At 30.8% G+C, this 25,257-nt stretch overlaps 1 protein-coding gene across 1 annotated transcript in view; it reads right to left on the bottom strand.

Moving 5' to 3' along the window:
• The window catches only part of NOVA1 (neuro-oncological ventral antigen 1), a 141,912-nt gene that overhangs the window by 29,483 nt on the left and 87,172 nt on the right, over nt 1–25,257 (bottom strand). Inside the window, exon 3 of the mRNA XM_004681966.2 lies at nt 6,936–7,102. Within this exon, the coding sequence (XP_004682023.1) occupies nt 6,936–7,102 (167 nt within the window). The remainder of the gene's footprint in view (nt 1–6,935; nt 7,103–25,257) is intronic.

Here is a 25,257-nt window from a genome sequence, read left to right as displayed (position 1 = left end):
TGCTGTCTTTCAAAATTTTAAAATGATAGGTATCTTAGAATATAAATATACTATATATTTATCTGTGTATATTAAACACAGTTATAGTAGTATATAATATAAAATGAATTAAAATAATAAATTTAAATTTAGTTAGAAAAATTTAATATGATTTAACTTTAGGCTTTTAGTTGAATATAGATATCCAGGCTTTTTGAATAAGAACTTAAAAGCAACTACAAATTATAAAACACATTCTTGTTAACAAGTGACAATTTGTTGGACCAGATAATATTATAAATAAACTTTATATTAAATACATTTTACCTTCAGGCAAACCTACAGTAACAGGCTGTCAAAAACCTTATATATACAGGTATAAGAACAGCAGTGATTCACTATGATTTTTAGTTCCCACTGTACCTATATACATAAGGGGTTCTTGATAGTTCTCCAAATTTTATTGTAATTTGGAATCTAACACTAGAATTACGTAACATTATTAAAACACTTTTCTAAAACTATGAATACTATTCTATATTATTCAATAAAAGAAATGGATGACATATTTAATTACATAACTATCACCTTTGATTTTCATCCTGACAAGTAACTACCCCTTCTACCAATGTATGAATTATCTGGAACCATTCAGCCCTGGTTACCTCATGTTGTCCAACACTAACAGATCTTTCACAACTTACTTTATTTTTCAGCTTATTTTCCTCATAGTTGCTATTATACACCTTTATCCTTTTCTTCAAACATTCAATCCAAAAATAATTTATCTTTCTTTCAACTGGTAAGTTTATATTTCTTTAAAAAAATCATGATTTTCCACAGTGAGTTTCCTTTCCTATTACAATTAACTAAAATTTGTTCAGTTTTCCAAGCCACATTTTTCTATCTTCTCATCCTTATCATTGTAGAAAGAATTGTGATCTTTTACTCTCCACCACTTTAGCACTCTGCATTGTATCTATTCCATGACTTCCGAGTCTCTTAGTCATCTCATCTGTTCTTGGCATCTCTAGCTTCTCTTTTCAAACCCCTTTTCAATAATATAAACCATTCTTTTTCTTGAGTGCAGTTTACTAGAGACTTTTTGGTCGTTTACTTTTTCATTTATCAAAATTTTCAAATCAGTGGTTTCCACACTTTATTCCTTTTTTTTTTTTTTTTTTTTTAACATAACCAGCCTCTTTATCACAGGAAATACTGGGAAATAATACTTTGCTCCCAACAAGAGATTGAAATTAATGTTTAAAAATTCTAGTGATTTCCCAGTTTCAAAAAATTGGGAAATTATCATAGTTTTCCCTAGGCATTTGATCCCCTTTTTTTAGTATCTGTCCTTACAGTTCCTCTTCTTGTTTTCTCAGAGGAAAAACTACTGATTTACTTTCTGTACTTACGATTAACAAAGACTACTTACTAAGAACCAGATATTCCATCCAGTTAATGTTAGTATATACAATATGCCTAATAAAGTAAATGGTAACTATCCTCAAGCAATAAGGAGGCTGAGTTACAGAAAAGCAAAACAACCTAGAGTTATACAGCTGCTACATTTTTAAATAGCCAGCATTTGAACCCTGGATCCTGCCTCCAGATTCTATGCTCTTAAGAACTACACTACAATGCCTCTGATTTAGTTTTACTCACAATTGCTTCATTAACTCACATGCTTCTTTTATCTCTCCTATGTGAAATTATCACCTCTACTGCAATATATTTTCATTTTTAGAGTCTTAATTATGCATTAATTAAAGACTACTTCAAGAAAAGAACATATTACTTATAATTTATACAACTTTTTTGAAGCGAATAAAGGAAGAGAGTATCCATAATAGGCATCTGGCTAAAATTCATTGCTTTCTAGGCACTACTATTCTGCTAGGGTCAAAAATCACATCTATTTATTTTTTATTCTTTCCTCATCGTTTTGGAACTAATCAATCACCTTCAAAGTCTTATAGATTTTACTTTGAAATATATTTTAATTTCATGCATCTGTCTCTACTTTCATCAGCAAAAGAGGGAAAGTATTCATCACCTTATTCATAAATTATTGCCTAGTCTCTTAAGTTCATTTTGACCAAAACATTCCATTTCAAATGAAGTTCTCATCCTGGAGAAGCTTATTCAAGTCTTAGAACTTCCCAGAAGAGAGGAGTTTACTGGATTTTGTTTCAAAAACATTAGTTAAAGTTGGAGACCAATTATCAATTACATTTCCTTGAGTAAGTTATTCAAGTTTCTCTAAGCCATCAGTTTTCATGAGAGTAACATGGGCTGTCACTGTTATTCTTGCCTCATAGGGTTTCTCAAATGAATGAAATTAATTATAAAGTGCATAGTGCAATGGCCAGCACAGAAACAGAAAAAGTATCACTATCACTATCCCCAAATACTACAGTTACTATGGATCCTTCATTCCTGACCACAAAACTTTTGCTTTCCGAACAAAGATTAATATTCCCTGTTTTGTGAGTGTTACATAAAAAAAATTTAGAAAATATTATTTTACAAACCTTCATAGATCTGCATAGTAAAGCTCTCAGCTAACTGCTATAAGATTTTTTACCAATAGCTTTCTTAAACCTGTCTGAATTAAAAAATGCATAGGTGCCTCCTCTTTTATAAAGTGATTCTCCAGGTAAGTCTTTGGGAAAATATTATGAGGAATACATAGATTATATACTGTCCCTGGGTCAGAGGTATACCAAGACCCACAATACTTATTTGATGTTAATTTCCTCTAAACATTCAATACATATGTTCCAGTTCTGTTAAGACGGTTTTACCATTCAACAATTATATTTTTCCTCAAAACCACATTGCTTCCCCTAGCTAAAACAAGCTTTCTTCTTTCTTCTCTGATTAAGCAATTCCTATTTTTCATCTCCAAGGTTCAGTTCAAGTTTTCTCCTATTTTTATAAAGCCAAATGTCAATGTAGCCAAATTTCTTTAATATTGCTCTGAACTTTTATAGTACACTATTTATATTGTAGCATGGATATGCAAATGCAGTTTTATATATTTTTAAAAATTTTAATTAGCATTGAAGTTCTCCCACAAACTAGATTCAGGGTGAGCTAGAACTATAATCTAGTATATTTTGCAATTTACTAAGAAACCATTTATTAAATTCATTTTTGAATGGATCAGTAATGAACAAGTTATGTGCAACCTCTGCCAATTTTTCATGATGAATGCAAAATTCTTTGAGCTAAATAGGATTTTGATAACCTTAATTTGATTTTTAAAATGCAAGATAATTTTAAAATTTTATATGCCCATTTTATTCTTAATTGACTATAAGTTGGATAGCTTTTCTTAAAAACACATTTGAGTCAAAAAGAGAAAATACGGTCAAAATATGTAATAGATAAAGGAAGCGAATAAATGCTTGCTTTATTACTGATTTGTGGTTTCTAGCATATTCTCGGATTATATGGTCTAATTAAATTAAAAACAAACAAATGAACAAACAAACAATCCTGAGGGGAGGTTGAGGAACTTATAGTAAAAGGAAATTGTCCCAAAAAGCACAAAATTCAAAACATAAAAAGGTGGAAATGAAAATATGTATACCAAATAATCTGGGTAAAGAAGTACTCAGGAATTAATTCAGAGCTTTCAGGTAAATAAGGACTAAATTAATTACCACAGAATGTCTTTGTTTTTTGTATGTCTTGCAAATAACAGTATGTTCTATATTTCAATTAATGTGTTTAATTTCGATTTACTGGCTCTTACTGCATGTATGTCTACATCTTAGATACTGAGTTATAGAATACCAGAAAGGTATTATGAACCTCATGATGTTAAGTCTCCTCATGTTAAGGCTACAGAATAGAGGCTATAACATTTTGACCTACTATCATCAATAGGTTAAATCTATAAAATATTGGAGTCCCTAACTATTAGCAAGTAAATGTATATTTTAAGTTAAAAAAAAACAGATTTAAGAATAAATATGTGAACTGTTTACAACATCTGTTATTTGAAGCTGGATGAAAGGCTGTCATGTCAGATTTCACGATTCTTTTATATGAAAGATCTGCAAAACCCAAATCTATTACTTTTCTAAGACACTGTATTTTAAAACCCTCATTTGGTTAATATAATATATTTCATTTGGACAGAATATTTGTAAACCAGATGTAGTGAGTAGTTACAGCAGTTCCCAACTGCCTCTAGATTACATAATGCAGAATAGTATATTTTATTAAGTCCATGATATATAGTGTAAACTTGTAATTTTTAAAGCAAGTTTTACTTAAAACTTTAATTTCTTGTTTTAATTCCAGTTACATATAAATTATACTTTTTTAGCAAGTAAAACTTTGCTAAAGTTATCAATCATAAATAAAAATGGGTGTATAATAAACATTAATACAATTTATAATTTCATATTCAACATGCAGATGTTCATTTTCTGGCTCCAGCATTTTTTACAACTCTAATTTTATTCTTTGTATAATATTAACTAAAAAAGTTCTAAAAGAAATATTGTAAAAATTATTTTAAAGATTGAAGCGCAAAGCAATTATACATTATCTCATTAGTTAAGGGAAAGACTACCATTTTAACAAATGATTCTGATTCTAAGGATTAGTGTCTAAAACATAGGTAAACATCATATAGAAAATATTTTTGCCTATTCTAACATCCAATGATTTATTTTAGATATCATTATCTCATACTTAGGATAACCAGCATAATCTCTTCAGAAATAAAATCGGGGTCATTTGATTTTATACATTTGACTTATTATGCAGAGAATGATCTCACAAAAAATATGAAGCTGATAAAACCAGACAACTAGAAAAATTTACAAAATATATAAAATTCTGCTTATCTATATCTTGAAAATATCTGATTCTGTTCCAGATTTCACATGTAATTTTTCAAATTTTACATTTACAGAGAATGTATCTAAGTGTAATAATATTGCCCTATTAAATTTGTGTATTTGATAAATTTTATCAAAAAGATGAAATGTCACATATATTGATTACATAGATATATTAAAAAGCAGTAATTTTTAATTCCATACAATACTACAAGACTTAAAATGAAAGCAAATATACAAAGGTAAATCAAATCATGATTCTGTAACTATCACCTTGAATTTAAATAACATTATCTGATTAAGACAAATAAAAATAAACCAAACATTTTTTAAATTTTACTTTTCATAGATCTGTACTGGCAGTGGATATGCAATAGTCAATAAATCTCTTACTGCCTTAGGGCAAGTTGGAATTTTAATGATGATTCATAGACCATTATTTGATGGTATTAGATATTTGTCATTTTAAAAGTAGTAAAAACTGATTCATGTCATTGACCTGAATATAATTTCAGAGGTATCATGCTGCTTGACCTGCATTCTATATCTCACTTCAAAACAAACGTTCACACCCATACCTTAGATTTTTAAACTTTCTCATACATGTTACCATAGGAAAAGGAAAAATAATAGGCTGGAATAAGGCAGAGAGGCAACAGGTGACACACTTGGGTGCTAATTATCTAAATTCTTAGCCCTTGGTAATTTTTAACACAGAAATTTTTAAATCAATGTATAGCTTTAAAATCTGGATAAAATTGGGTTATTACTCTCAAGACAATTGGTGTATTAGCCTAACAAAAAAAAGAATAAGCTTTTGAAAACTGTAATGACTGGGAAGGAAAAAGATATGGCAGTTTAGATCTTTAAAATATCTATATTCTGCCATATATCAATTAAAAGATATTTCTTGAAAAGTTGTGAAGAATACAAACTAAACCATTCTGATACTGATAAAGAGTACAGAATTGACAATTTTATAGGGACAAGTAGTTCCCTATTCATGACTTAAACATGGAAGGATTTCTTAAAATGATAATTAATAGAATAAAATGTTAGCCTATAATTTCAAAATATATTATCTAATTATTACTTTCTACATTTACACTTAGCCTCCCTTATCTATATATTGGTAAAATTAAGACAGATTCATAACATTGTGTACTATAAGTATTTTTTCAATTCAGAAACATGAAATTAATAATATTATGAGCTATGTTTCAAGTTTATTACAATGAACATAAGTATTCTTCAAATTAAATATTTTTAATGAGGAATAATACATTTTTTAAGAAGGCATAATCTATTGATAATGTATCCACAAATTAAGAAGCTACTTATATAAGGGCAAATGCAGAAACAATAAACAAAAAGAATCAAGTAAATCTGAGGATAAAAATGACTTAATGGGGAAGAATCCACCTTACTTAACATTAAAGCATGTCATTTTTTCCCCCTACATCATGTCATTCATTATTTAAACTTAAAAACTCACATTGTCTTTTCTTGAGTAAAGGTTTAGTTACAGAAAATCCCACACATGAAAATGAACATTGGCCTTTCATGACATATATAAATACTACACAAGTTATACAGAACATAGTAGCTGATTTGTAACAAAAAAGTTGCTTTTATACATATTTGTTGGAAAAAATTTTTGAACATGACAAATTAACAAAACAGGAGTATATGCATAAAAACTATACTGAAGACTACATTTATTACTGAAAATATAGTATTAGAAATTTTGAAATAATAGTTTCATTTCAATTTCTATGCTTCATTTAAAAAGTGATATAAATTTAGTAAATTAAAATACTATAATCAAAATCTGTGCCTATATTCTTAAAAGGGATATCACAAAAGAAATTAGTCACATTATTGCTCCTCAGCGTAACACTAACAAATTAATAAATCAACTGATCAATCTAAAGAAGAGACGCTGATGTCTTTAAATAAAGAAATGAAAACTCTGTTGTAAGTTGGCTTTGGGGGAAAAAGAAACTTTATATGCTAACACTTTAAGGTTTCTTTTATAAAGAATTTACACTACGCTGTAGATATTTCTCTTTGATTTTCCAACTAAACACTCACTTGTTTGATGCGATCTGGATTAACGGTGGTCTGGGGTTGTAGAATGCTGACTGGTTCTGTCTTGGCAACATTTTGGGGCATTTCTCGTATTTTTTCTGCAATGAATCCATGAACTGCATTCAGTGCTTCAACTGTTCCCTGGATCAAGCACACACGTTCAGTAGTACCTGTGGATAAAATAATAAATTTCATAAAGCTTGCTTGTAATTTTTAATTTCCTCCAATTATTTATGTAAAAGGACGATACAAAAATGCCAACAAAATAATATCAAATGTAAAACTCTTAATCAGAAATGTTCAATAGAATAAAATAGAATGAACACATACATTTCTCTTTTATATTCTTTTTACTTTACTAATTGTCTCAAAAAGGATTTTATGATTCTAGCAGAGTCAGAAATGCTGATCTGTTCTGAGCATGTATTGATTTACTGACATGACAATGGATACTTATAAAAGGACTTGGTTTAGAAACCTGAAAAGCACAGATGAAAATGTATGGAACTAGCTTTCATATAACATACTCTTTTTAAGCTATTGAAAAACTTTACTTAGTAATAATTTACTTAGTAATAATTTATAGCTATGTATTTAAAATACAATATTATTTAATATACACTGTAAAGTGATTATAAAGGTTGAGATAGATAACAAATTTATAACCACATAATTATCTTTTTTAAAGAATGTGGTTGGTATAAAACTGCTAAAGATATATTGCCAACAATTTTCAAGTATACAGTAGTATATTAACACAGTCAACATGTTATGCATTAGATATTCAAAGCATATGTGTTTAACTGAAAGCTTGCATTCTTTAATTTACATCACTCCATTTCCTATTAACTCCAGTCCCTAAAAATTACCACTAAAAAACACCATATTTTCCTCTATTTCTATGAAATTAACTTTATTTTTAAAAAGTGTCTATGGTACTATACAGTGCATTTTTTTTTCTGTCTGGCTTATCACATAATAATCCCTCCAGGTTCACTTAATGAGAATTTTATGTGGGTTTAAGTGAAGTTGAAAAACAGCATCATAATGTTGAGTTACTGTTAGCTTACCTTACAGTTCATCTTAATAAACAAAATTCCCAAAATACAACTGGTGTATTTTGTGTGTATATTTCCTGGTAGAAAATTACTGCAGATACCATTTTTAACATTTACAGACCTTAAGAATTTTTACCCTTGTACAGAAACTTATATTTTTTAATTTATTGTATTTTTGTTGTCAGTTTTGATCATTTTAATCCCTGTTTTATTGAAAAGCATTTTATAGACCTCAATCATCTATGCCAAATAATAACTGACCTGGAACTTTTTTAATTAAAATCACTTAAATCACTACTGAACTTCTATCACTCATTTAATTTTGTTTGATCATCTTTTAATCATAACAACACCACTTCCTGACATTTTATATCTCTTTTTAACTTTTCCTCTAGAACTTGCATTCTAGAGGAGTTCAGCCTGTTTTTGGTTTGTGCTGTAGTTTTTCCAAAGCCTAGAGTCCCTGGCATGTAGCAGGTGCACAATAAATATTTCATAGATAAATGAATCAACATTGCTTTATTATTATCCAATGTTCATAAGACAGAATATTAGAATAACATTTTTGGAAAAATTAAATCATGAATGACTGGTAAAGCATTATTAGTAGTAATTGTTGTATCTAGTGAATAAAATATAGTCACATATTATATGATTAAAACAAAACTGGCTCAGTATAGTACACCTGAAAGCAACAAAATATAATGGCTAATTTTTCAGATTATTCGGACCCTCACTGTAGCAGCCTGGTGTCAAGCTCATCGTTTTAACATCCCAGCATGAACTTCTCAGAAAAAAGTATTTCTTTACTAAACAGGTATAAAAAAAAATAAAATAATGGTATTAAAAGTGCTAACATATTTAGGGTTGAATTCATGCAAAATCTTTCAAATACCTAATACATTCACTACCTGCTGGTGTCATGATGCTTAGATATAAGCATTAGAAGCACAAATTTATGTGTGTTGCACAGTTAAGATTTTGGTAACGAAAAGCTGTGTTTCTTAAGTTTACAAAAAATATTTCAATAGTGAGCAAGTGTATTTTTCATCGTGAAGATAGAGAAAATATGAAAAACAATGTGTGTTTGAAGGCAGTATTTCCCCGTTCCTCTTATCAGTTTTTTACCCTTGTCTACCTTGATGTATCTCTGTGGTTCTTGGGTAAAATGATTTAGTTTATAAGGGTACTCTAGGGAGTCTTTTCACGGTTGTATTAATTGTCCAATAAATGCTTTGAAAGAAATGATCAATTTTTTTCATCCCAAGTGTTCTCCTCTAAGTCATTAGACAAAACATAGATCAGATTACATTTCTGCTTTGGAGACAGATACAGAAAGCTTTTTTGGAAAGCTCAAAGGAAAATCAAATCTCTTGGAAAGGAAATCAAAGCTCAGCTTTTTTTTTTTTTTTAACAAAGCAAGGCACTAAGTAATGAAGAGATTATATAATCAATTTTGTTTTAAATATCTAACTTAATAGACTACACATTGTCATACAAAACAGTAACCCCAATACTCTTCAGACTGTATTGACCAATAAGTACAAAATGGCAATCACTGAGTAATAAAGAACAATGATAGTCTAAAATAAATTTTAGATAGTAAGTTTGCAGAATTTGGAAATAGTTGGTATGTTCCAAATTGCAGCATATATTCTTTAAGGATTAATTTATATTATTTCATTAGAAACTACTACTAAAAAAAAAAAAGATTTTTGTACATCTGCCAATGAAATAACAAGAACCTTCACGATATTCTTCCACTGAATTCTAATGACCTTTTCCCTCATGTAACACAAAACTATTTTTTAGGAGAAACAACAAAGAGGGACTCATGTCATGTATGTGACCAAGGAATATAACAAAATGAGCCTACACATCACAAAAGTTGTTTTCCTGGTCATTTTAAAGGTTTTTAAAGCTCCATTAGTATCTATACTGCCAATTATAATTCTATTTGCTTAATAACATTTATTCTTCTTTGCAATGGACTAACAACAAAAACTGAAACAGTTATGTAAAAGTGTATGCTCAATTTTTTTTTTTAAAAGACTTATTTATTTGTGCATACAGAACTGGGGTACAGGCCAGAAGCTCAGAGGTGGCAAGAGTCTTCACCAGAGACAGAGTGGGGAGCAGAACAGGCAGATTGAAGTACACTGCTGAGGGGAACAGAGGGCCTGGTCAGGAGAGGTCTGCCATGCCATGTGGACACCTCCAGGGCAGGCGGGAATCGAACTCATGTGGAAGTGGCTTTAGCTTCTCAGTGCTGTGTTTTAACCCGCTGCGCCACCAAGGAGGGCCTCAAATTTTTAATAATGAAAAGATACAGGTATTTAAGATACCATTAATATATAACTGCATTTTAAAAGAAAAAAAATCAGAAAAATTTTTAACAAGTATGGTCAATGTCAAATGTAGGCACTGAGATCAAAAATGGTTTTAAATTTTGATTTCAGATGCAATACATTTACTTTAAGTACAAATGTTTCAAATTTGTAAAATTATCACATAGATTCCATAACAGAATTTTGACAGAAATTTAATCAAATACATTTATACTACAATACTGTATGGACAAATCTTAAACTATACCTATAATTTAAAATGTACCTAAGGCAATTATTTGTGCAGTTAGCTTCATTTCTTCTATGTACCTACTAAGTCTACTGTTTCTCTAGGTTTTAGAATCCTTAATTCATATTTTTCTCATTTTATTAATTATTCCCACTGGTAGAAAATCATTTTATAATTTTCATGATTTGTAAAACCCCTTTATAACAAAATCAGAAAAATAACACTTGACAAACCAAACGGAATAAATTAGGCAAAGCGTAGACTTATAAGATGAAAGGCAAACAGGTAATCTTCAGGCTGTCACAGACTTTATGATCAACATTAACTATAACTAAGAGCATGAAAATCAAACACTTGTGCCACTTCATGTAATGTAATATGAAACCAGTTATTAAATGTATATTTAAAGTAGTTGAATCTAATCTCATCAATAATATTGAAAATGGAGAAATAAATGATAGCATAAAGAAACAAAAGATAAAATCAAGAATGTAAGTGTCTATAACTGACTTAGCTTCCTCAATAAAGATGGTACTGTTCTCTGAACTACTAAGGGAGTTTTAAGAGATATAATGAACACATGTAAATTGGATGTAGATTCAACAACTTTTATTTTCAACATAACTATACCGAAATAACAGATAATAACAAATATTTACTGCTAATTTTAATAGATGTGATTTTGGCATCAAGTTGTATAAATCGTGACTTTTTTATTTATTTTAGCTGCATACTAAGTTTCTACAACATCAAAAATGAGTAAATAAAATAAGCATGTAATATCTTGATAATATTTGATATATATGAAGGATTCAGGGGTGGGATCGTATAATATTCTTTTACATTTGAAATTTTTGTAACAAAAGAGAAACATTACAAAATTCTCTTTGGTCTCATTCTGTTCCTTTCAGTTCTAACTCAATTTCCTTATCCCTTAAAATCTTGATTAAACATGTAGGCATATATTCCCTTTTACTTGTTTACCATCCATTCTTTTTTTCTTGAATCTACTCTAATATGACTTTTGCTCATCCAAAGTGTTCTTTCTTCTCTAGGGTCTAGTAGGTGGCACAGAATTTAAAGACACAACACTATCAAGCTATCGCCAGCCACTGCAGCACAAATTCAACCCCCAGGCCAGCCAGGGAGGTGATCCATCACCACAGCAAACCTCTCCTGTCTCGCCCACTGCTTCCCTCAGACCAATTTCAGCGGTCTGCCTGTTCTATGCCCCACTCTCTCTGGTGAATCTTCTCAACTAACCCACTCCCCATCTCTGGCTTAACACCCCAGTTCTTGTACACATAAATAAATAACTCTTAAAAAAAAAAGTGTTCTGCAAAAATCAGATTACATTTCTGCTTTAGAGACAAGCACAGGATATTACTTTTATCTTTCTTCTTACTCATATGATTATTATCCCCACCTCTATTTCACAGCACTATTTTTTTTCACATTCCATTTTTTTATGTACAGTATTTATCTACATGAGCCAGAATATAAGCCTTATGAACATAGGAGGATTTAGCTATTCATCCTTGCTGTATCTTCAGCTTTAGCACTCAACATTTGTTAGGGGCTAAGTAGATTTTTGTTAAATGAATGAATGAATAAATGAATTTTCTAAAACAGGAATTTTACCCCCAAAAGTAAAGTATAACACTTTAGAGCACATGGTCACTTGTGTCATATGCTGATGATGGGTCAACATAAAGATGTGAAATTGGATTTAACTAGGTACAGGTCTGATGATGAATGGTGTCAGTTGTGATATGCATCCTCAGTGCACAGAACAGTGCTAGGCACACTGGATCCTTAAGAATTTGTTTAAATAAATGATTAACTCTCTGAATTTAAATCTTCTTATCTGAATGTGGAAAATACATGAGATTGGTTTTAAGATCTTTTTATGTATAAAATGTTAAAAAAAGAAAAAACAAACAGCAAGTCTCTGGATTTATAAAGTCAATCAATATATATATAAATGAGATATGGGGCCCTCCCTGGTGGTGCAACAGGTTAAGAGGCAGCACTGCAAGTTAGCACAGTTGCTTCAGTGCCAGTTCGATCCCCTGCCCCAGATGTGATCCACATGGTGCAGCAGACCTCCCCTGATCTGCCCGCTGCTCCCTTCAGCAGTTTATTTCCTTGTTCTGTCTATTCTGCTCTCCTCTCTTATCTCTGGTGAAGCTTTTCACCGCCCCTGCACCTTGGCCTGTACCCCAGTTCTATATGCATAAATAATTAAACCTTAAAAAAATGAGATATGCTTTTTAGCAAATGTCTTCAAAGCTACCATGTTATAAATTATCACATCTATAAAAAGTATACTAAACAAAAAGGGTTTTAAATAAAGATAATCAGAGAAAAAATGAATAATTCATTATTTTTTTCAGAATAGAAAAAAAAATAGATTGAATCTAAACATTAATCTGCCTAAAAGAATAAAGTTAGAGGGAAAAGACACTTTTGCTACCAGTCTAAAAAGGCCAAAAACTTTTTTAGATACTTGAGACCTATTCAACCATGAGTCTAGTCTTAGAATAATGGAAATTTACTGGTTATGGAAACACAGATTTCCAATTCTCCCCATATCAATATAATGAAAATGAGTGAACATTCTGGTTAAAGGTAAGAATATGCATCAGTTTATACTCCTACTGAGATTAGAATTCAGTATCTTAAGATTGAAAATACACAGTTCTTTAGGAAATTAACAAATATTAATCTAAAGTAAGAAAATTGACAGGATAGGTGACAGTTCATTCAAAATGAACTATTAATACCAAAATCTAGCAGAATATTAGTAATCCTATGACTTTTAACCTGAAAATTAAGTGAGAAAAATTAAAGTATCAATTATCTTTACATAGGCAAAAACAGAATTTTAAAATATAACAGAATTATTACAGAAGATAATAATTATTTACAAGACTTAAATAATTATTTACAAGACTTAAAAATCATTAATTTTCTGAATGTATAGAGGTTTATTTCTTTCACTATTACAATGAGTTCATTAATTTTCTGAATGTATAGAGGTTTATTTCTTTCACTATTACAATGAGTTTTTAACATTTTAAGAAATATCTCCCGATTTGTTATATATTTTCAAATACACTCAACTATTCATAATACTTGGGGCACACTGTAAAGTTCTGGTCAGTAATTAAGTGGCAACCTTAAATATTCTTTGGGCACATATATCTAGTTTTAGTTTATACATTCTTACCTCTGTTATTTGTACACATATCTGCATATCAATGGCTTGATAACTAGTTAAGAAAAAAATAACAGATTTTAAATGACAATTACAGGTTACACTTGATGTTTTTGAAATTTATATTTTGCCTTTTTTCTCTTTATTTTAAAGCTATGTGAAAATAGAAAATTATATGTATGTATTTTTATTTTTAAACCTAAAATAAAATACCATTTTCTAAAATGAATAAACAATTTACATTGAATGTCATTATTCTCAATCTACAATCATGAAAGTTTAATTACTTGCATCTAAAACCAAAAGTAGATGAAAATATCACAATAAAAGATAAAACTGTAACAATATACTAATGAACAGAGGTAAAAATCTCCATAAACTTAGCAAACCCATTCAATAATATATCAAAAGGATCAAACATGACCATGCAGGATTTATGTCAAGATTGAAGAATGATTCAACATCTTAAAGTCATTAAATTTAATTCACCAATCAACCAAAGGAAAGATGAAAAATCACATGATAATATCAACATATTCAGAGAAAGAATATGACAAAATAATGCAATCCCAATCAGTTTCAACAGTCTTCCTTAAAGACACAGAACAAACACGACTGAAACTTATATGAAATGACAACATCTGGATGACATAATGAAATACACAGAAAGTCCTAATGATTCCACTGGAAAACTATTAGAAATAAGAAATCATTACATTAATGAGGCAGATTACAAAATCTATTGCATTCCTATATGCAAATAAGGAATTAAAAGAGAAAGAAAGAAATCTCATTTACAACTGCTTCAAAAAGTGACAAATACCTTGGAGTAAATAATAAATGAGTGAAGGATATGTGCAGTGAAAATATATTGTTAAAGGAATAGAATACATAGATAAGTGAATAGAAAACCCCTGTCCTTGAATTAAAAGAATTAACATTATTAAAATACCCATCTTATTCCAAGACATATACAGATTTAATGCAATTCCTATCAAAGTTTCAATAGCACAAACATGACTGAAATTTACATGGAACTACAAAAGATCTTGAATAGCCAAAGCAATTCTGACAAAAAGAGGACGAACAGAGGTAGTACACTCAAAATATTCAAAGTATAGTAATAAATACAGTATGAATTGGAAAAAAATATACAAACATACCAGAAAAGAACTGAAAGTCCAGAAATAAACTCACATTTATATAGATAGTTAATGGATGACAAAGGTTTTAATAGCATACACTGGAGAAAGAGAAAATATTTAACAGTGCTGAGAAAACTGGACAGACACATACAAGGAATAAAACTGTACCACTATCTCACACCATAGGTAAAAATTAATTCAAAATTAAAGATGTAGTTTTAAGTTATAAAACAAATAGAAGAAAATACTCCATGGCATTGGGTTCATGGATGTTTCTGAAGATTTACTCCAAAAGCAAGGGAAATGCAAAACAAATAAATTGTACTATATCAAAATAAAGAGTTTCTGCACAACAAAAGAAACTACCATGATTATAAAAAGACACCTTACTAAAAGGGAGAGACTATTTGCACAGCATATACCTGACAAGTGGCCAGTATCTAAGCACTATGAAGAACTCACACAACTCAACAAAATAAACAGCTAAATCAAGAATGAGCAGATGAACTAAACAGATAATTCTGCAGTGGTCAACAGGAACATGAAAAAAAATGCTCTTCACCACTTGTTGTAGTTAATGCAAACCAAAACCACAATGAGATGCCATCTCATACCTGTGAGAATGGCTCAAGTAAAAAAGATCAGAATCAAGTGTTGCAAATGTGCAAAGAAAAGGAACCTGCATACATCATCAGTGGGAATGCAGACTAACCTAGCCACTATGGAAAAGAGTATGGAAGTTTCTCAAAACATTAAAAATATATCTCTATATGAAGCAACAAGTCCAAGAATGCAAAAAATACTACTTTGAAGGCAAATATGTACTCCTATGTTGAATCCAGTACTATTTACAACAGCCAAGTTATTACCCAATAACAGCAGAGGTGGATTAAAATGTGATCTAGGTGATAGATAGATAGACAGACAGATACATAGACAAATGGATAGAGATAAAGACAAATTCTTGCCATCTGAAACAACACAGATGAAATTAGGGGGTGGGAGGGTTGTTGGTAAGCAAAATAAAATGGAAAGAAGGATAGCTACAGGGTCCTATGTGCAATACAGGGATCAAATGAAAGGGTCAGACAAAACCAAATGAAAACAAACCCTAGGATCTGACTATAAAATTAAGAATACCAGAGAAGGAGGGGGAAGGTAAAGAGCAAAGAGGTAAGATGCACCAAAGGATTATGTAGGGGGACTTTTAGAATCTTGACAGTTGGGTGTGTTTGGTTAACATTAGAAGAGGTACAAACCTGTAACTCTGAATCATATACGGTGCTGCAAACCAATGTTGCAACAATTAAAAGAAAAACATCATATACATTAATTTATTAGTTTTCCTTTAGTTTGCAAACTTTAAAGTATAAAGTATATCAATTAGTAATAATATGCATTATAAATATTTGATTAGAGAATGAAATGAGTTATTTTAAAAGATGAGAATAACCCTAACATTACATGGTATTTGAAACAAATTCTTTCTCTTTGTATTAGCAAATTATGTCCTTGGCACAGTTGCTTTCACTTACTATTTTTAAGTTGGAAATAATATTTTATTCCTTGGTTATTGTGAGCATGAAATAATATAGTTTGGTATATAATACATAATAATAATATCAACATATTATAACACATACCTTCTTAAAATATAATGTTAGGTCAGCTACAAATATAGCCATTTAAAAAAGTCATATATTTTAGTTTGATGATAGAAAATAATTTTCACCCAAGTTTGATAATTTTGTAAAATACAGTGAGTCATACCATTAATATCACTTCACGGATTTATTCCAAATCTGACATATATTAAAATGAATGATTGACTGTTCTTGCAGAGAACCGACCACCACAGGTGATGGTTAATAACTGTGTGGACTACTGGCAAATTTTTTAGAACAAGTTTTCAGATCAACTTACAAAAAATGCCATAAAAAGTACGTTCAATATGTATTTGTAGCTTTTATACCACTGTTGACTTACGTACATTTAAAAATGCTTCTTACTCTCTTACAATTACTAGGGGAAACCTCTATCACTTCAAGAAGTAATTTTTAAAAAGGAAATTGTAGGAGTCAAGAACTTATAATATGAAGTAATAATTGCTTTTCTTCTCCAGGTGTAGTCACAATCATGTCTGGACTAACTTGTTAAAATATGCAAAGGAACACCTAACATGCCTGAGTCCTAGTGAATATAGTAAAAGCCTGATTCTCTGTTTATAGGACAGTCTATATCATTAAAATATACTAAATCAGGGCCCTCCCTGGTGGCGCAGTGGGTTAAAGCACTGCACTAAGAAGCTTAAGCCACTTCCTCATGAGTTCCATCCCCGCCTGCCCCGGAGGTGACCCACAAGGCATGGCAGACCTCTCCTGACTAGCCCGCTGCTCCCTTCAGCAGTGTACCTCGTGGATCTGTCTGTTCTGCTCCCCACTCTGTCCCTGGTGAATCCTCTCACCCTCCGCATCTCTGGCCTGTACCCCAGTTCTGTATGAATAAATAAATAAATCTTTAAAAAATATATACTAAATCAAGACAAAGAATAAAGTAATTCCTTTTAGAAAAAATATGAAAGTGCTCATTTTCTTCATAGAACTGAAGATGACAGGATGAGTGGCAACAACAGTAGGTATCTAGTTTTATTCTCACATATTCTCTGGTCTATGTATGTAAGTAGCATACTCATTTACTTTTAAAGTTATTCCATGAAGTAGGAGACTGATTTATGAAAAACCGAATTTGAAAGCAGACATATCTAATAATTCTAAGTAACAATTGTAATCATTTTAATATACTTGCATTAATTTCCATTTTTTAAGTTCTGAATTATGCCAAAGGTCTTATTTACAATGAAACCTCATATTCATTCACACTTATCCTAGGTTTATGCTAATTCAGGATTACAGTAATCCTACTTTCATCAATATAATTACTGTTCAACTTCCTCCAGGGATTAAATAGAAATATAAAATTGCTACGACTGAATTTTATAAAAATTTAATTACATTTTTGCATGTACATAAAAATATGCTTCTTGACTTTGCCTCTATTCTCTTCATTGTCACCATTTTGGACACGATTTGTACTCTAAAATTACTGTTATAAGAAAAATGGCTCCTGGAATGTTTCTAACTATTTCTTATATGCTTACAGAATATGACTTGTACAATATTGTGGACCATGCTTGGAATAAAATAGCTTGCAACAACCATGAGATCAAATTAAGTTTAGAAGCTTAGAAGTGTGATCAATGGTAGATGCATTGCTAATTCTAATATAAAGAGAAAAATATACCACTGGTTATATAGCATAGCAAAAATGTAAAGAATGCTGTTGCTATATGCTGAAAGCAAGATGGACATCTCTGATGACAGCCCATTCCCAAAATGCAATACATTTATCACCTTTGACATCCAATTTAGACTGATGTATTAGCCCAGTTGAAACAGTAACTTTATCCCATGTTTTCACAGAAACCAGTTAATTAGGAAATACCTCCTTCTTTATCATGAACCTATAAAGCCAACATGAACACAAGACCAACATATGCACAGTTTTTAAGACAGTGTGAATTATTCAAGTCAGGGGATGATAAATGTCAAAATGTTCATCAGATATACTATATTATATTAAATAAATCTACAGAAAGCAAGAAGAATTGTGACCCATTAACTTAGTGGCACAATGAATATGGCAAATAATAAATGGAAAAATGATAAAAATGTCAAGAATATCCAACATTTTATTTTACTTAATTGCTTTTAAAATATTGTAAATGGATTAATTTTGGCAGTTTCATGAGTGTGAAATAATATAACTGGCAAAGTTTAAAAATTACGGTAATTACATATAAAAATAAAATTTGCCACTTAAACCATTTAAATAGTGTAACTCAGTGGTATTAATTATGTTCACAAGGTTGTGCAAACATATAACTGTTTCCAAAATATTTTCATCATTCAGAATAGAAAATCTTCAGGCCATTAAGAAATAAATACCTATACCTCTTCCCCACAGTACTTAGTAACCTCAAATTTATTATTAGTTCCCATCAATTTGCCTGTTCTAGATAATTTTATTAAAGTGCAAGCATATATTTGTCCTTCTGTATCAGGTTTATTACAAATAAGCACATTTTCTTCATTCATATTGGGACAAATATCAGAATATCATTTCTTTCTATGGATGAACAATTTTCCATTGTGTATATATGTCTTGTTTATACATCTGGTGATGGGCACTTAGGTTGTTTCCACCATTTGGCTATTATGAATAATGCTATTATGTGTACAAGTGCCTGCTTAAATCCCTGTTTTCAATTCTCTGGGGTACCTTAAGAGTGGAACTGTTTCTATAATATAGCTTTAGAAGTACAGAGGAACTGTTTTCCATACCAACTTCACCATTTTATATCCACCATCCAATTTCTTTACCTCCTCCTAATGTGTCTCATATATATTTAAACCTATATGTGTGTGTGTGTATATATATATATATATATATATACACATATACATACATATATACATACACACACATAGGTTTATATATGTGTGTGTATACATATGCATACACACATACACACATAGGTTTATACACACACATATATATCACACACATACACACACACATATATATGTATGTGTGTATGTATGTACACATATATAATAGTTATCCTGATGGGTATGAGGGGATATTTGGTTGAAGTATCATTAAGCACTGATTGGATTTCCCCTAACAACAAATAATAATTTTGGGCACCTTTTCACTATTTACTGGTAACTGCATTTTTTAGTGGAGAAATGCCCTTTGTTTATTTTCTTAGTTTGTATTTTTGTTGTTTTTGTTTATATACTCTAGATAGTAAAACTTTTTCATATATATGACCTACAAGTATTTCAGGTAGATGAGTTTATTTCTTGATTCTTATTTTCCACTGATCTATACCACTAAGTGTTAGCTCTATGTTATTTTGATGATTGTAGCATTGTAGCAATTTCCAAATTTAAGAGTTATGATTCACCAGCTTTGTTCCTTTTCAAGATTGTATTGGCTATTCAAAGACCCCTGTAATTCCATATAAATTTGAAGATTTCATTTTGTTTTTGCAAATTAGGCTGTTGTAATTTTAATAGAAATTTAATCTATAGATTGCTTTTGGACATCAATGGTATCACACTTATTTAAAGCTTTATTCTTTCATCTACTTGGTTAAATTAACTCTCTGGTATTTTATTGGGTTACATGCTATTGTAACTGAAATGTTTTCTTAATCTCTTTATAGGATTGTTCATTACTGATATATTCAAACATACTATTTTTGTGCATTTTTGGTCTTGTTTTACAATTTTGCTGAATTAGCTTAACTAGCTTTGTTGTAGATACTTTGGGATTTCTTACATATGAAATCACATCATATGCAAACATAGGTAGTTTTATTTCTTCTCTTTCAAGTTGAATATTTTGAAACACATATTTGACAAAAAAACCCAAAACACATATTTGACTATTATTCTGGTGAAAACCATCAAACAGCAATATTGACAACAGAATTCTTTCTTTTGTTTTTGATCTTATGGGTATCTTATGGGTGAAGCTTTCAGCACATCACTACTTGGTGTGATGTTAACAATGGGGATGCCTTTATTATATAATCTTTATCATGTTGGAGAAAAACAGGCAGTATTTTATCAAGAAAGAAAATGTAAACCTATCATTAACACACTGCACTAGTCTAGTTTCCCTAGGAAGCTGAGAACAAGTAGCAAAATACCTTATTACATAAACAATTTAGTACTCTACACTGAATTTAGAGAAAAATGTGGTTCTGGGGCTGAAAGTGAGGTTCATATACTCAAAGATTTTAAACTCACTTTCTAAGCAGTACTTTAGTGTTCTCCTATGAAAACAGTAAATTGGGCATTTTGTCATTTCATTTGTTCAGCATTGAGTATAAAATAATTTTATATTAAGCAATACTAAAATATATTAGTTAAAGGGGAGAAAGACAGACATGAAAATAGATTATACATTTAACATTGGTTCAACTTCATCTCAAAACAGGCAACTACTGTTTAGATGAGTATTAACTTACTTGTTACACTCTTCTTTAAAAAATATGTTTGAGAAAATGGCAAAACTGTGCCTAAGTATTTTTCTGCAATTCCAATTCTTGCTTCATCAAAACCTCTCTCCTGTATTTGTCTCTGTTATTCTCAATTATTAAAATGCTATGAGTACAAGTTGGCAACTGGAGGAATTCCAGGCTAACTTCTGTTGCCTGGATGTAACAGCAAGTGATTCTCTTTCATATATTCACACACTATCATAGGAATACATAACTCCCCATGAGGTAAACCTCCTGACCCTCTCGACACTCCTTCACTTCTAATCCACTTGAAGACAGATTCTTGGACTTCAGGGCTCCTACTGGCCTCTGATTCATGTGAAGACAGGCAATTGGCTGTCATTCACTGGCCTCCTTTCTTCCAGCAGGGATCTCTAAGTCTTTGGTGTCCCATTCATTCTCTATGCAATTTCTGGCCTCCTGTCTTTGCTTATCAACCTGTCCATGTGAGTAAGTCCTTGAGTATCCTTCAGTTAGCTCCAATATGTCAACTGTTTCCCTATCTGGTGACTATCTCTATACCCCAGTATCTCACTACCCCTTGTTCTCCCCCATTAAAGCCTACCACATCATCTTAAGTAACAGAAAAAGCCAATGGTATCACACCTTTAAAAATCTGTGGAACTACTGATATAATTTAAATAACCTATCTTCAGATAAGAAAGTCGTATTTCTCTCTCTTTCTCTCTCACACACGCACATTCCTATATACTAGTATTTAAGTTCCTATTAGAAATCTGTCCCTCCAGTCATCATCATCAGGTTATAATATTCATAATCCCATAATTGATAGAATCCCCTACTTTTTTCTGTCATTTTAAACCTTTTTATTGTTACCTCATTTTCAACAGATGCTTCCCAACTAAAGCCTGTTTTAAGAATGTGCCTTTAGTTTTGTTCCATGAAAAATTTTGAGTTTCCTTAGTTGCTTGTGTTGATGTGAATCTCTTAACTGCTGCAGCTTTTTTTTCTCCTCTCAAATAACAGGTTACTAGTGTTAGGTATTTTCTTTTATCTACTTTGTCATTCCAAATCTCTTTTTTTTGTTATCATTTTTTTTTCTTTCAAAGGTTTTGGAAACAAAGATTGTAAAAGTAAATCACATGCTAAAGTTTATATTTAAAAGTAAATCAGATGCTAAAGTTTTCTCAACAAGGCAGAATGAAAAGAATGGTGACACCTTCCGAATCCAAGGCATCACAGTTCTTTAAATAAAACCATTACTAACCGCTTGTTTATTTCTTTATATATATATATATATATATATGTACATATATATATATAAAAAAAAGGCTTATTAGGAAAAGGTACTGAAGAGTAAAAGACACTTGCATAGACACAAGTGGGCAGAAAGAGCTGCCTCATTTCACTTCTTGTGCCTTAAGAATTTTGCTCCTTGATCAATTTCTTAAATATGCACCCATAATATCATTTACTTTTTTTAAATCAATATATTCTGAGTTAAACCCAAGCTCTTTAGTTTTCAAAACCCAAATTTTGACCTTTCCTTTATTCTCAGCCTTCATCTCACATTACTCTCCCTCTTTTTCTTTTCATCTCACATTACTCTCCCTCTTTTTCTTTTCAGGGAGTGGTGTCATTTTTAGTGAAATGCCACATTTAATTTCATTGAAGCCTTTCTTTTCCTACTGGTCTCTACCCAAAAACATGGCTTTTCCAATAGCAGATCCTTACTCATACAGATGTTGACTCAATGATACTGCATCAAGAGGGTTTTCTTAACAATCATAGTGATTTTCTAAATCACTATCACTTTATGCATCTTTACTTTCGCCACAACTCTTATATCACTTTTGAAAATCCTGTTTGTTGTAGTTTTACTTCATTTTCTGTCTCTTTCCCTTAGAACAAAGGGCACAAGAGTGCAGAAACTGTTTTGTTCACAACTGTATTCTTAACTCATTACTTAACAAATTGTTTTAAGGATTTACTCAATAATGAATTAAAACTATGGCTTTGGATAAACTGAACTAATAAAGTTTTATTAGTTCAGATAGGTTACTTAAAACCTATTGTAGCAGCTTTCCTGCCCACCTGCAGGCATTTCTAGTCACAAAACTTTTCTCTTTTCAAAGCATCTGTGGTAGTTCTACTGCCCACCTGTGACTATGCAAGTGAGTAAATTTATCTGAATACAAATAAATAAATAAATAAAAGTACATTTCTTCTTTTTTTAAATAAAGGCCTTGAAGGATTCACCCTAGAAATATTAAATAAAAATGTCTGTGAATTGACTTAAAGTAATGCACATTTTAGAAATACCTCTGTGGTCTTACTGTTAAGCATATTCAAAATTAGAGCCCAACAATCTAAAACCATACATTAAGTGTGTATATAAGGTATAACAACCTGGACTTTTTTCTCAATCTAATTTCTAATAATGCATGAAAGAAAACTCCTATTGATAAGAAACTTAAGCTATAGTCTACTATTCCCTATATATAACTCAAAAAAAAAAAAGGAAAAAAAGTGATGCAGAAACTCAACAGGTAATAGCAGTATGTAGTCTGTAAAAAGAATTATAAGGGCAGTGACTATTCTGAGTCTAGTGAAAATATAAATGGACTGAAGGCACTCTTGTTTTCCCAAGATACCATGTTAGCAGAAAACTTATACAATCTGTTCAAAGCTTTTTTGTGGAAAAAAAATTCCCTTCTTATGGAAATTCTGACAGGGCTTTCTTTTCATTGTTATCAAATGGAGGAACAAGTTCATATGTGCTCAAATTTGAGACCTGGAGTCCTTAAAAGTCATAGTATTTATAATTCTATAGTATTATGAAAAGGCTTTATCACTATGTATTTAACATTACTTATCAACATCCAGACTCTTTTTCCTATTAATTTCATCTACTTTCATGTAGGTCACCTCTGTTTTTAACTCTCTTAGGTGTTATTCTTGTATTCATCCTTTTCGCTTATTAATTTCTATTAATATTAAAATTCTGGCAGTAAAGAGTTTCACAAAGTGCAACCTGTTCTCCATAGACCACAGTCTAAGTAAATCACTCTTCCTATGTTTACCTGGAGTAGTGTCCTCCAGCAAAATAGCATCTGTAACTTCCTATTCACTAGCCTGTCTAGTCCAAAAACATGTAAAACTTATGTTTATATTCATCCTTACACCAACAGCTTTCTGCCACATGTGTGTGTCTAATATATATATTTCAAAGTGATTTAATAATTGTCAGAGTGTATAGCAGACGGTAGGTATTAGCAATATGAAACTAACAAAGTGGGTCATAATTAATCTTAATTGTAAATCATATGAAACCAATCAGCAGATGTGGACTAAAAAGGGGAAATTCTGGGAAGAGAAAACTACATATAGAAAGGTAAGGAAGTTTGGAAAAAATAGGTAGGTGAGAAGTATATCTTCCATGAAAAGAGTTTGATGAGTTTGGGGAAAAAAGTTAAAGAGGGATATAAAGAAAGAAAGACTGAAAAACAATGAGAATCCAGATCATGCAAAGCATTTATAAGCAAAACAGGCATTAATGATGAGTTGAATAATATGAGAATATTGGTTAGTTTTGTAGTTTCCACTTTGAGAAAATTTGGTACTGGAATTATCTTTTAAAAAGAAAACATAATGTGTTATATAATCACTCTTTTGAGATAAGTTAATTTTTTAAGTATAAAATGCCCCAAATGCTAGTCTAGCACTTTTCTAAGCATGTTTTACATAATAACTACCCTATAATATGTTTCATGAAAAATAAGAACCTCTAGTCAAAAATTTAAAGGAAAATAACTACATTTAATGCCTTTCCCTCTGAATGATTCACAACATATATTAGCATATTAGTAATATTAAGTCCTACATGAAAGTACTCATTGCAATGTTTATTTATAGATTTACCCATGACACCTTTTTATATGTAAAAACTATTAACACCCTGTCCAAACAAGCAATATTATACAGAACATACTCTCCAAAATTAAAATGTAACAAATGAAATTCATAAATAATTTTGAAAAGGTTAACAGTTCACTATTATTTATAGATTATAACATGATGTTAAAAAGGAAGACAAGGGCCCTCCCTGGTGGTGCAGCGGGTTAAAGCACAGCACTGAGAATCTAAAGCCGCTTCCTCATGAGTTCGATTCCCGCCTGCCCCAGAGGTGACCACATGGCGTGGCAGACCTCTCCTGACCCGCCCGCTGCTC

Source organism: Condylura cristata, unplaced genomic scaffold (genome assembly GCF_000260355.1).
Source record: "Condylura cristata isolate star-nosed mole 26May11 unplaced genomic scaffold, ConCri1.0 scaffold00013, whole genome shotgun sequence".
NCBI classification, from domain to species: domain Eukaryota; kingdom Metazoa; phylum Chordata; class Mammalia; order Eulipotyphla; family Talpidae; genus Condylura; species Condylura cristata.
This window is presented reverse-complemented; position numbering and strand designations above follow the sequence as displayed.